Source organism: Psittacula echo (assembly GCF_963264785.1).
Source record: "Psittacula echo genome assembly, chromosome: 1".
Lineage (NCBI taxonomy): Eukaryota > Metazoa > Chordata > Aves > Psittaciformes > Psittacidae > Psittacula > Psittacula echo.
The window spans coordinates 28,539,018-28,551,951 of record NC_137735.1 but is presented as its reverse complement, the minus strand read 5'-3'; the positions used below and the strand labels follow the sequence as shown (position 1 = coordinate 28,551,951).

At 39.9% G+C, this 12,934-nt stretch overlaps 1 protein-coding gene across 1 annotated transcript in view; it reads left to right on the top strand.

Annotated features, from left to right (window-relative positions):
• CORIN (corin, serine peptidase) overlaps window positions 1-12,934 on the top strand; it is a gene marked incomplete at both ends in the record, with an annotated part of 142,839 nt that overhangs the window by 64,729 nt on the left and 65,176 nt on the right. Inside the window, 2 exons of the mRNA XM_080630219.1 lie at window positions 1,752-1,933; window positions 12,328-12,441. Of these exons, the coding sequence (XP_080486345.1) occupies window positions 1,752-1,933; window positions 12,328-12,441 (296 nt within the window). The remainder of the gene's footprint in view (window positions 1-1,751; window positions 1,934-12,327; window positions 12,442-12,934) is intronic.

Below are 12,934 nucleotides of genomic sequence, written 5' to 3'. Positions count from 1 at the left end.
CAGTGATTTCTACCTTTCCCTCTCCTGACATCTTATTCCTGCTTTGCCTGTATCCATTTGGAGAGGACAATTCAGTTGACAGATGAGAAAAAAGAATACTTTCTTTTGGTCACATTACTTTTCAGCTGAATCAGCTACTTGACCTGTCTTGCTATACAGCCTACTAACAACTATTGCAAAACTGAGAGCAGCACAGAAACGGATCTAGAAATTCGGAAGCAAGAGCTGTATATGCTGCTGGTATCAAGAGCCGTGCCCAAGCTGAAATAACTGAAGTATGAACTTTTAAATGTGGGAATCCAACCACAGAGTTAAAAATATGTCACGTATCTGTTCTTTCATCAAACATCATTTCCTGAAGACCAGAATTGCACCCTAGTATATAATAACCTGTTTCTGTGCCTGCCACTGGTGCCAAATAAATTATGGTAAGGTTGCCATAGACCTGCCAGTTTATTTTTAAAATGGTTGGTCTCTAAGTAGCTGTAAATAAGACTAATCAAGATGGAGATTTTTAATCACCTTTCATCCTTCAGTAGATTGAGCAGTACGTCTATACTAAACTTGATCATTATCCAGAAATAATTTATGGAGCACACATGACTGAACATTGAAACTGGGCCAAATATTGTAGTAATTGCCGGATAATCCTATGTTTTCTGGTTTGTCAGAGCTTCTTTAGAGACTGCAAGGTCTGCTTGGCTTATTTAATCACTATGCAGTTGCTTTTTAGAAGTCTAGTAATTTCTACTGCTGTTCTGTGTATATATCTGTGGCGGGTTCACTCTGGCTGGAGGCCAGGTACCCACCAAAGCGCTCTGTCACTCACCTTCTCAGCTGAATAGGGGACAGAAAATATAACAAAAAGCTTGAAAGCTGAGATAGGGGCAGGGAGAGATCGCACATCAGTTACCATCATGGACAAAACAAACTTGACTTGGGGAAAATTAATTTATTACCAATCAAATCAGAGCAGGATAATGAGAAAATTAAAGCCAAGTCTTAAAACACCTTCCCCCACCCCTCCCTTCTTCCAAGGCTTAACTTTATTCCCAATTTTTTCTATCTCCTACCCTGTGAGCAGCGCAGGGTGACGGGGAATAGGGTTGTGGTCATATCTGCTGCTCCGTCTTCCTCAGGGGAAGGATTCCTCACACTCTTCCCCTGCTTCAGCGTGGGATCCTTTCCATGGGAGACAGTTCTCCATGAAATTCTCCAGCGTGAGTCCTTACCACAGGCTGCAGTTCTTCACAACCTGCTCTAGCGTGGGTCTTCCCGCAGAGTCACAACTCCTGCCAGCAAACCCACTCCGGGCCAGAAGGCTTACCCAGGCAAAAACACAAAAAGGTTTTTTCCAAGTTAATGATTTTTTTAATAATCTCATGAAAGTGTTTGCCAGAGTCAGAGGGAGAAGGTCTGCACAAGTGTGGGGAAGAAGGAAAGGGTGAAGAAGCAAGTTTTCTCCTGTGTGATGTCACTACACCATTGTATTTGTTCAAGTGTTGATGAAATCTTGGCTTCAGCTTGAGCACAGTTGAACTCAGAAACTGTTCTAAACTTCATTGGGGCTTAAATTTAACCTGAAAGCCAGAGGTTTCAATGAATAATGAAGATTTGGCACTGTTTTCTGTAACTTTATAGAACGTAAAATTACTCTGGAATGATTATTATTGCTTTCTACTTTTTACAAAAGTTTTCACAATCTACAAGAGTAGTAATCTTTATGTTTTTGTTCTGTCTCTTTTCTCCAGTCAAGGTCTCTTGCCCTGCAGGACATTTTGTGAGGAAGCAAAAGAAGGCTGTGAACCAGTCCTTGGTATGGTAAATGCTTCTTGGCCAGAGTTCCTGAAGTGCTCTCAATTCCAAAACAAAACTGAAAATGATACGACTACAAGGGTATGCTTCTCACCACACCAAGAAAAAGGAAAGCAGTGTATGTTTCCGTTCGTAATGATTATGCCATGTTCATGAGTTTCTATTTAATAATGTATTTTTATTGTGTAGGAAAAACTCTGGGATGAAATTATTGTTTCTAGTTCTGTTACTATGCTACTTCACGTTACTGTGATGATGTCAGGTTGTCAGCTGGTTATAGTTTTGCTGTGCTTTAATTTTTTTAGGCTTGTTTTTTCTTGACAGGCTGAGAAAGTTGGGGCTGTTCAGCCTGGAGAAGAGAAGGCTGCGTGGAGACCTCATAGCAGCCTTCCAGTATCTGAAGGGGGCCTGTAAGGATGCTGGGGAAGGACTCTTCATTAGGGACTGTAGTGATACAACAAGGGGCAACGGGTTCAAACTTACACAGGGGAAGTTTAGATTGGATATAAGGAAGAAATTCTTTACTGTTAGGGTGGTGAGGCACTGGAATGGGTTGCCCAGGGAAGTTGTGAATGCTCCATCCCTGGCAGTGTTCAAGGCCAGGTTGGACAGAGCCTTGGGTGGCATGGTTTAGTGTGAGGTGTCCCGGCCCATGGCAGTGGGGTCGGAACTAGATGATCTTAAGGTCCTTTCCAACCCTAACTATTCTATGATTCTATGATTTTTTTTTTCAGACTTGTATTGATTTGAGTCTTTTTTGCTTTGCATCAAAAATTCTGAGCTATTTCAAGTAAAAAAGGTAGGAGAAGAGTAATATGCCCTTTATAAACGTTCTGCTGACTTTTTCTTTGCTAAGCTCTAGTAAATACAGGATTGTTATTTGGAGCAGGAACCTTATCCACAGCCCAAATATCAAGTGTGTTCCTTTTCTCTTGCTATGAAAATGAGCCCAGAGCTGTTTGAGACGTAAACTTTTAAAAAATTGTGGCTTGTATACATCCACTCATGGAATCATTTAGGTTGGAAAATACCCTTAAGATTGAGTCCAGCTGTTAACCCAGCACTGCCAAGTCCACCATTAAACCGTGTCCCTAAGCACATCTACATGTCTCTTACATACCTCCAGGAGTGGTGACTTAACCACGTCCTTGGGCAGCCTGTTCCAATTCTTGACAACCCTTTTGGTGAAGAAATCTTTCCTAATATCCAATCTAAACCTCCACTGGCACAACCTGAGGCTGTTTCCTCTTATCCTATTGCTTGTTACCTGGGAGAAGAGATCAACCCCCACTTCACTACAACCTCCTGTCAGGTAGCTATAGAGAGCAGTGAGTTCTCCCCTAAGCCTCCTTTTCTCCAGGCTAAAAAATCCTAGTTCCCTCAACCATTCCTCATCAGACTTGTGCTCCAGAGCCTTCTCCAGCTTCATTGTCCTTCTCTGGACCTGCTCCAGCACCTCAGTGTCTTTCTTGTCTTGAGGGGCCCAGCACTGAACACAGTACTTGAGGTACAACCTCACCAGTGCTGAGTACAGGGAAATCACTGCCCTGGATCTGCTGGCTGTGCTACTGCTGATACAGGCCAGGATGCTGTTTGCATTCTTGGCTTCCTAGGCACAGGATGAACATTATAGGAATTAGGACTACAATAATTTTATCTTCATGTCAGGTTCAAATAACAAATAAAGAGGCTGTAGCATAAATATGTAAGTGTGGTAAGGAGTTGTACATTGGACAATGAGAGTGACTAGTACTGAGTGTACTGATACTGGGCACAGAATTATTCTGAAAGAGCAAAAGCATATTAGAAACCTCAGTTTCATGAGTGTGTGGTACATTGACTGAATTCAAGGTATGATATAAATGTGCATGTTAAATTCTGACAGATTACAGCTGGCCAAAGTGTTCAAAAACCCCACCAGATCTAGAGGGCTGAACTCTAAGGTCAAGCCAAAAGAGATTGCCTACTTCTGAAACATTCAAGTTTCAGAATATCTTCTAGCTAAAATCATATCTTTAATATTCCTAGAGAAGAAATTTGTTAGATTAGTGTGTGGTTGATGATTCTTCCATAATCTGTATGGTAGGATTTGTTTCTGTCTGGTAGTGAACTACATAAATTACAGAAAAGTACAAAGTGGAGGCTTGCTATTTCTCACTAGGGGAAAATAATCTAAAGCCAGTTGTGACATTCGCTGCTCCTACTTGGCAGACTGTGGAGACCCAGACCCTTTATTGGCAGTTTTGACATCCTGTTGTACAAAGCAAAAGGCACTTTAAATTCATTTTTTCATGAACTATTGTGCATGATGCTTGGATGTGAATAGTTTTCATGTGGAATCATAAGCTGTAGATAATATTTCTACTTTTTTTTATTTAAAAGAATGGTTTAAAAGAATGGCTCCTTTATGACAGAAAAATGTGAGAGTCTAAATTCGAGAGGCTGTTTCTCTTACAGAAATAAATTATGTTGTGGTTGAATATTTCTCTGCAGCTTGTATATTTGAAAAAAATTACTTCTCTGAACACAGTAGGACCAAACAGCAGGGGTCGGTTCACTGTTCCAATCCCTTTTTACCTAGTGCTCAGCCCAAAGCGCTCTTCACACTCTTCTAAAGGCTTAGTTCTTGGAAATTTCAAGAGCATGTCCTTAGCATATGGCTGCTTACGTCTCAACTTCGTGATTTCTTTGGGGATAATGCTTCCAGATTACATGCAGTGAAGTCCTCCCTGCCCACATGTGCCTGGCATATAATTTGTTTTTTCGATTCTATGATTATCTTTTTAGGGTTGTCCTGGGTTCAGCTGTAACAGTTATTTTTCTCCTTCTTAGTAGCTGGTGCAGTGCTGTGTTTTTGGCTTTAGTATGAGAACAATGCTGATAACACATCAATGTTTTTAGTTGGGCTTTATTTGGACAAGGACTGTAGTTATTTCTTGTATTTATTGAAAATAAGGTCTGGCTGCTGTACCTGCTTGTTTTAGCAGAGTGTCACTGAATAAAAAAAAATTTTTTTCTCTTGGTTATTTTTGTCCAATTGTAACTAAATACTCTCTATCTTCCACATTTTCTGAATAGAAAATTATCACTCCTCAACAAAATCCTTGAACATCACATGCCTTTCCAAGCTCTGTTGGAGAATCATAGAATAACAGATTGGAAGGGACCCCAAAGATCATCTGGTCCAACCTTTCTAGGCAAGGCATGACCTACATTAGATGTCCCAGCACCCTGTCCCGATGAATCTTAAAAGTGTCCAATGTTTGGGAATCCACCATCTGAAGAGGTTATTCCAGTGGCTGATTGTTCTTGTTTTGAGAAATTTTCCTATTGTGTCCAGTCAGAATGTCCGCAGGAGTAACTCTTCTTTTCCATGTGACTCCTTGTAATGGGTACTTGAGTGATGATTCCAGAGCACTTATCCTGGAGACAATTGCCAGCTTTCCTGAAAAATGTTAGCATTAGTTAGAATTAGGATTATCTAGTGGATATGTGCTTGTTCATGTGTCACTGCTGGTATTTATCTCTTTGTCTGTATTTTTCCTCCAAAGGCACTGCAAATCAAGTGCACATTACCACTATGGAGAAACTATTATGCTGTGCATTCCTGATGCGACCACAGACGTACTGAATGTACTGGAAAATCTAAGCCATGTGCATTATAGTAAAACCATCTGAGTGTACAAAATGAGTCATAGAGAAAAAGGTACAGTTCTGTAAACAGGACTGCATCAGTCAGGTTGATATCCTTTCACACATGACAAGTGAATACCCAGTAGGTGAGAAAATCAGCTACTCTGAACATAGTTTTAGGAATCCATCTGTTGAGATTTGATAGATGGTTGAACTGGTTTCACAGTTCCAATTAGTTGTGAGCATGTAAGGGAGTGAGGAAGAAGCATCATCAGTCATTCATTCTACATGTATCCAATAATGCATTTTAGGAGGATAAATCTCAGAAACCTTCCTGGGGGCTGCTGTCCATATCCATGTGCTGTACTTCCCAGCTAGATTACTGGAATGCCATCTACAGAAGATTATGCAGCCAGGTCTCTGGAAAGCCCCAGATAGCACAGGCTGAAATAAACATATTATTCTACCATCCTCAAGATTGACTTCCAGTTGCATGTCAAGATATAGCAACAGATGAAACACTGTATATCTCTGAAAATTACCATGAGAAGTGCTACTAATTTTTTTTAAGTGAAGACAGTCTCTGTCTAAAGCTATGAAAGAACTAGGAGGTATCAAATAAAATAAAATCAAGTAGAATTTGAGACCTCACTTGGAGTATTGTGTGCAGTTCTGGTGTCCTCAACATCAAAAGGACATGGAACTGTTGGAACAAGTCCAGAGGAGGGCCACGAGGATGATCAGGGGACTGGAGCACCTCCCGTATGAAGACAGGCTGAGAAAGTTGGGGCTGTTCAGCCTGGAGAAGAGAAGGCTGCGTGGAGACCTCATAGCAGCCTTCCAGTATCTGAAGGGGGCCTACAGGGATGCTGGGGGTGGACTATCCATCAGGGACTGTAGTGACAGAACAATGGGTAACAGGTTCAAACTTACACAGGGGTAGTTTAGATTGGATATAAGGAAGAAATTCTTTACTGTGAGGGTGGTGAGGCACTGGAATGGGTTGCCCAAGGAAGTTGTGAATGCTCCATCCCTGGCAGTGTTCAAGGCCAGGTTGGACAGAGCCTTGGGTGGCATGGTTTAGTGTGAGGTGTCCCGGCCCATGGCAGTGGGGTTGGAACTAGATGATCTTAAGGTCCTTTCCAACCCTAACTATTCTGTGATTCTATGATTCTAAAATTGTCTTTAAAACAACCAAAACGTGGTACTCTTCATACAGTGCATAGGTAAGGTGTAACACTTCGTAACATGCTAAAATGTACATAGATCCATGAAACAAAAGGACACATTAACAGAAGAAAGATCTATGGTTGGTCACAAACTGCAGCAAGTCTTTGACTCTCAGATGGAAAAAGCAGGAGTATTTTGAAAAAGTATTGTGACTTAGCCTTACCCTGTTCTATTCTTCATTTGGCATCTGATTTTAGCAGTTTCTGGAGGCAGCATTATGAGATAAATAGGACTTTTCATGTGATCCAACACAGCCGCAATAGCACAGTGGGACATGGAGGAATTCCTGTATTCTCTTGCCTGCAAATTTTCATCACCTGCTCCCTATACCCTATGTACTCTGTGGTACAGTATATGCATCTTGTAGCTGTCAATTCTAAAAAGTTCTTATACTAGGATCACAATCAGAGAATTAGGAAATTTGGCAACTCCTTCTCCCCAGGAAACTTTCCATTTCTCTATTTCTTTATGATGCAATACCCTGTGGGAGAAAGAACATAAAAGACCTTTCACTTCCACTGAAGTTAAAGGTCCTAAAAAGGACACATGGGAAACTCCAAGCTAGAAAAGAAACAGGCAAAGAATCAGAAAGCAGGCAGAGATAAAGGATGGGGGAAGCAGAATGGGAGGAAACACAAAATTAAGGGACATTATAAAATATAATGCGAGTTATTAGTTAAGAATGAGTGCTTAGGGGAAATAGTTTTTTCAGCTCTTGACTGTTTTTTCATATGAACCACAACCACAATCCTGAAAAAGATTCTGTCTCCTGCAAAAAAATTACTCCACTATTTCTGGTTTTGAAGCTGATCAGTATCAATGTTCACATAAACAGGTAAGCTCTCTCTTCTTTCCACTGCATGAAGTGGAATGCAGGGCACATTGACCACAATTTTTCAAGTGTGACCATCCAGCAAATTTGTTATCCTCCGAGTGGTCCACCTGTGAAATCCATGCCCCTCCAGTGTAGGATGCTGTGCAGGACAGTGTCAAATGCCTTGCACAAGTCTATGTAGATACATCGGTGGCTCTTCCCTTATCCACCAATGCTATCACCCTGCCATAGAAGGCCACCAAATTTGTCAGGCACTATTTGCCCTTAGTGAAGCCATGTTGGCTGTTACCAGTAACCTCCTTATTTTCCATGTATCTTAGCATAGTTTCCAGGAGGAAACTGATCCATCATCTTGCTGGGCTCTGAGGTGAGACTCACTAGCCTGTAGCTCCCCACGTCTTCATTTTCCCCCTATTTAATAATGGGGCTTATTTTTCCCCTTTTCCAGTCAGTGGGAACTTCACCAGACTGCCACAGCTTCTCAAATATGATGGCTTGGCAAATTTATTCGCCAGTTCCTTGAGGACCTGCGGTTGCATCTCATCGGGTCCCATGGACTTGTGTACCTTCAGGTTCCTGAGATGATCTCAAACTTGATCTCCTACAGTGGGCGGTTGTTAACTCTCCAAGTGCCTGCCTTGGGCAGTGTGGCTAGAGCTCCTGACAGTGAAGACCAAACACAGAAAAGCCACTGACTACCTTGATCTTCTCCATGTCCTGGGTGACCAGGTGTTCTGTTTCCTTACAGAGTGGGCCCACATTTTCCCTTGTCTTCCTTTTATCCCCGGTGTACCTACAGAATTTTTTCTCGTTGCCCTTGACATCCCCAGCCAGATTTAATACTGTCAGGGCTTTAGCTTCCTTAACCTGATCCCTGACTGCTCAATTTCAATTTTTAATTTTTCTTAAAATTCCTTCTGATTTCTGCTGGGTATGAAAACTGAGAGAAGGAAAAACTGATTTAATTCTTCCTCTTGTTTGCATATAACACACAAGATAAGTAGAAAGATGCTCACTTTAAGTAAGAAGAAATGGAGAAGTAGATTGGGATGGAATCAGAATGGATAGGAGCAGAATAGGATAGAGATGTATTAGGAAAGGAGAGTCAGAATGGTTTATAAGTGCTTGAACATACTTTCGTTCACAGCCCAGAAATGAATATGGGACTCTGGAACTTTGCTTTTCTGATCTATAGGAAAAATGGTCAGATAAAATACCTTTCCTGTTTTTCACCTTTGTTCTCCCAGGCCAAGTTGGCATATTTAGGTCTAGAAGGTAGAAGTCTGTTATGGTTGCTCTCTTAGTGCCAGTGAAAATCTGTACTGATGGAGATCTGTAAACGAATCAAGATGATTTCTTTAAAGCTTCTTTTTGATCTATTTATGCTGTTTTCTTTTCCAAACATACAGGAAATTGTATAGAAGCCCGAGTTAGAAGAATGTAAGATTTCCAAGTCAGTTAAAAGTTGCCTTTCCAACCTCAAAGAGCCTTTCTTGTATGATGAATTACAATCTTCTGATTATGTTATCATATTCTATTTTTACCTGACATCATTGTCTGTGGGATAAATGCTGATCTACAGGGAACTAGAGCCCACACTGAGGAAGGCTATTTTTGTTAGGGCCTCCTGTAGAGCTTACTGATTGTAGCAATTGGAAAATGCAGTGCCTAAGACTGAACTGAAGAAACAAAAATATCATCTCATAGTAAAGAAAACGTGATGTTATATTATAGAATGAGATTCTTTCCCTGTCACTGTTGCAGAGAACTGTAATGTTGAGCAAGGCACTGGATTAAAAATTTTCTCAACTGTTGTTTGCATGCTTTCAGTTAACTGGACTCCTCATTTGTATTGCTGGGATTTATTTGTAATTAAAATGTGCTCTTGCAGCTACAAGCAAAGGTAATAGGAGCTATTCTTTGAACATGTAAAATGCCACTAGAGTCTCTACTCTCCAGGAAAAAAGACTATTACACCTGTTAAATCTGCCCTTGGGACTAAAGAAGCAGCCCTTAATGGACCTACAAAAAGTATAATAATTTCTGGTCACAATTTTCCTTTCAGTATGACAATGTGATATTCTTCACAATTTGCAGAATCTCTTGGTGCACTGATGCTGTGATGTACCACTGAGCACTGGATATGCTTAAACATGCAGACTGTATTTTTCAAAAGTGACAAATAGCTCCAGTCTGCACTGACCACATGTGCAATTAATTATTCAGATTTCCAATTTTACCTGTGGTCCTAGCATAGCAGTCCTTTCTATTGCACTATGGTAGTGGATACACACACACTCTCTCAGCACCTTAAGTTTTGGCAGCAGGGGATTATTGCTTTTCAACACATACATGTGCTTTTTTAAGCCTGAAATATTAGCTTATCATACAAAGAAATAGAAATCTTAGACTTAGTCAATTGACACACACATCCTTGTATGAAAACTGTGTTTGTGGCAAAGCTGGCCCCAGACACAGCAAAGTGATGATCCAGGTCTGGGGTGAAATCAGAGAACCTAGTCAGGAGACAGGGTGGTGACAAGGTTCCAACGTGACTCCAAGCCCACTTAGGAACCAGGGTCAAAGTTAGGGCTGCAGGCCTGCTACAGTGTGTATATGAGATATCTATCCAGGAGCTGGATCTGGATGTAAGCCTGTATCTACAGCAGTGGTCAGACAGGGCTTGAGTGAGAGTGTTGGCGGAGGCCTCAGCTGAGGGTGTCATTCAAAGCCATTCAGGGCTTATTGGTGCACTCATTCTTCTGACTTTCACCATCTTTATAATTCTGTTCTTCTGAAGACATATAAAATGATGTTACTTGTATGCTCTGGGTTACTTCACAACAGGCTGCTCTTCTGGAAGAAATTAAAAAGAACTTTCCCTCTGTTTGTAAGTGAAATGTTGCCTTCAGAAAGGAGAGTTTAAATGGAATGTTAGCAGTGTGTTAGTTTAGGACTGATCTTTCACCTAAATTCTGTTTTTGTATGCCAAGAATGTGCTTAATCAACACATTGTTGTGAATAATACTTCACTGTAAAGGGTAAGTCCTTATACTATGAATTCTACTGAGTACAGCACCAGGTAAAAGGTAGACACAAACCTCATCATAGTCATTGGCTTATTAATGGCTTCATCTGAAATTTACCTTTGCGCTATCATTTACTGCAGTGCCAAACTGAGGTCATAAAAGCTAATGTTACTAAAAATGCTGTAATTGCATATTTGGTTATTTTTCCTTAATTTTAAACTGTATTCTGCATGAATATGCATGTTGGTAGACATGTTATGAGAAATACACAATTATGATGAGAATACTCAACATCCATTTTTTAGTTTTGACATGTAGATTATACTTACACTTTCCAGACTTTGTGAAGCCTCAGGTTCAGAGAATAAAGGGAGGAAAAATATGAACTAAACTCTCCTATAGGAATAGGAAAATACAAATCTAGGCATTTTAAAATTGGAAAACCGGAGTTATGTTGTGGTCAGGTGCAAAAATACTTTAATGGAGGAAGTGCTTCTGTAGTGGCTGCTGAAAATGATTGTTTTTCATACCTGTGATTTGCAGTGTGGTCAAGTTTGAAAGCTACAATTAGAAATTTTTATTGTCCTTGGAATACTTAGATACGAAGTTTGAATTACAATGAAATTTCTATGAGTAGAATTTTGAACTTCCATGAAATATTGTTGTTTGAACTTGCTGTTCTCACACATGGATATATTTACTAACTACATTGGCAGAGCAACATGATTTTTTTCCTCCATCTCTGAAAGCTATTTCTCATTTCAGGTATGTATGCTTAGAGTAAAATTATTGTGTTTGGGTTTTTTTAACTGATCTTTTACAAAAGGTGAAACTCTGTTTTGTTCAGTTTTGTCAAGTAGCCTGACAGTTAACTCTGGCTTTTGGAAAAAACCAAACCAAACCCAAACAAAACCAACAACCAAGTTTTGTACTGAATATTTGCTTTTCTACTTGACATCTTTACTTTGCATCCCCATGTACGTCTGTATGCTTTACAGGGACTTTTATCAGCCAATTTTTTTTTTGTTTTTAAGGCAAAGGCTCAGAAGTTTGGTCTATATTGCATGGACTAAGGTGTAAACAAATTAATGGTTTTCTGCATCTCTACATTTTAAGTGCTTTGAAGGACTTGAATGGGAAGGTGCTTATGAGTTCCCTCCCTCTGAACATAATGGCCCTGCAAGACATTTCCAGTGGGATACCTAAAGATCTAGGGGGAAGTTGTCTCTAAGTATCTTAATTCACACTATATCTAATAGCAATAATAACTGTCTTCTGGTGTTCAGAGAATTTATAAGGATGAGGAATCCTTTACCTCTAGAAAGATGCCTGCTACACTGTTAGGTCTTGACCTGGTAATCTTTTGGAAAAACATTTAGGCTGGGAAGATCCATTTGTTGTAACTTTAGTTGGATATTTAATCTGGGGTGCATCTGTTTAATTAAAAAAAAAAAAAAAAACAAACCCAAAACAAACCCAAAACAAAACCCAGAGCTTCTTTAATCTCATCCTATGGTCACTTTTTAACAGTTACTCTGTACAGCAGCTTTTTAGAGGTAATGGTAGATTGAACCTCACTGATTAACTCAACCTAGATAGCTATTTTTGAAATATCAAAAATTAGATAAAAATGCCAGTTTGCACTTGCTTGAATTTGATTAATTTGGGGTTTGTTTCTTAAGAGCCTCGATTAAGACTCACTGTTCTAGCCATCTTTCTTTTCTGCTTATTTCTGCTTACCCTGAGAAGTTTAACACTCATTCTTTATTTTCTTCTCTTTTGCAGCACTGTGTGGAGGAGAGGAGAGTTTCTTATGTGCCAGTGGAATCTGCATCCCAGGGAAACTGCAGTGTAATGGCTACAATGACTGTGATGATTGGAGTGATGAGGTCCATTGCAGTAAGTTTGTTAAACCTTGCACCATTCCACTGAAGCAGTGAATTTCTTCAGGGAAACCTAAAAGCTGTTTCTCTTGGTACAGAATGGGAGCTTTGCATAGTCTTTGAGCGTAATCGGTGTTTAGACTCTCAGTTGCCGTTGAATGTGTTTACCTTTGCTCACTCTAGTCACAGCATGTAATTTTGATCCAACAAGTTTTATGCCTGGTAGGATATTCTAAGATTTCTGCAAAAAGTCATGAGAAAATTAGGGAGTATTTGGGGCTTTTTATTTATTTATTTTTTAAATAGATCAAAAACATGTATCAGAAGAACACTTCTGATAATAAACTGAAGATTGTCAATTGTATCTTTTTCCCAGTCCTTGGCACTGATTTTGGAGAAGATGCAAAACCATCTGTTTAGAAAGTTATCTTGGTCTCAACCCTGGATGTGGTTTATTGAAATAAATCCCAGTATATGGTGCTGGTAGAAAAGAAAAAAGAAAATACATG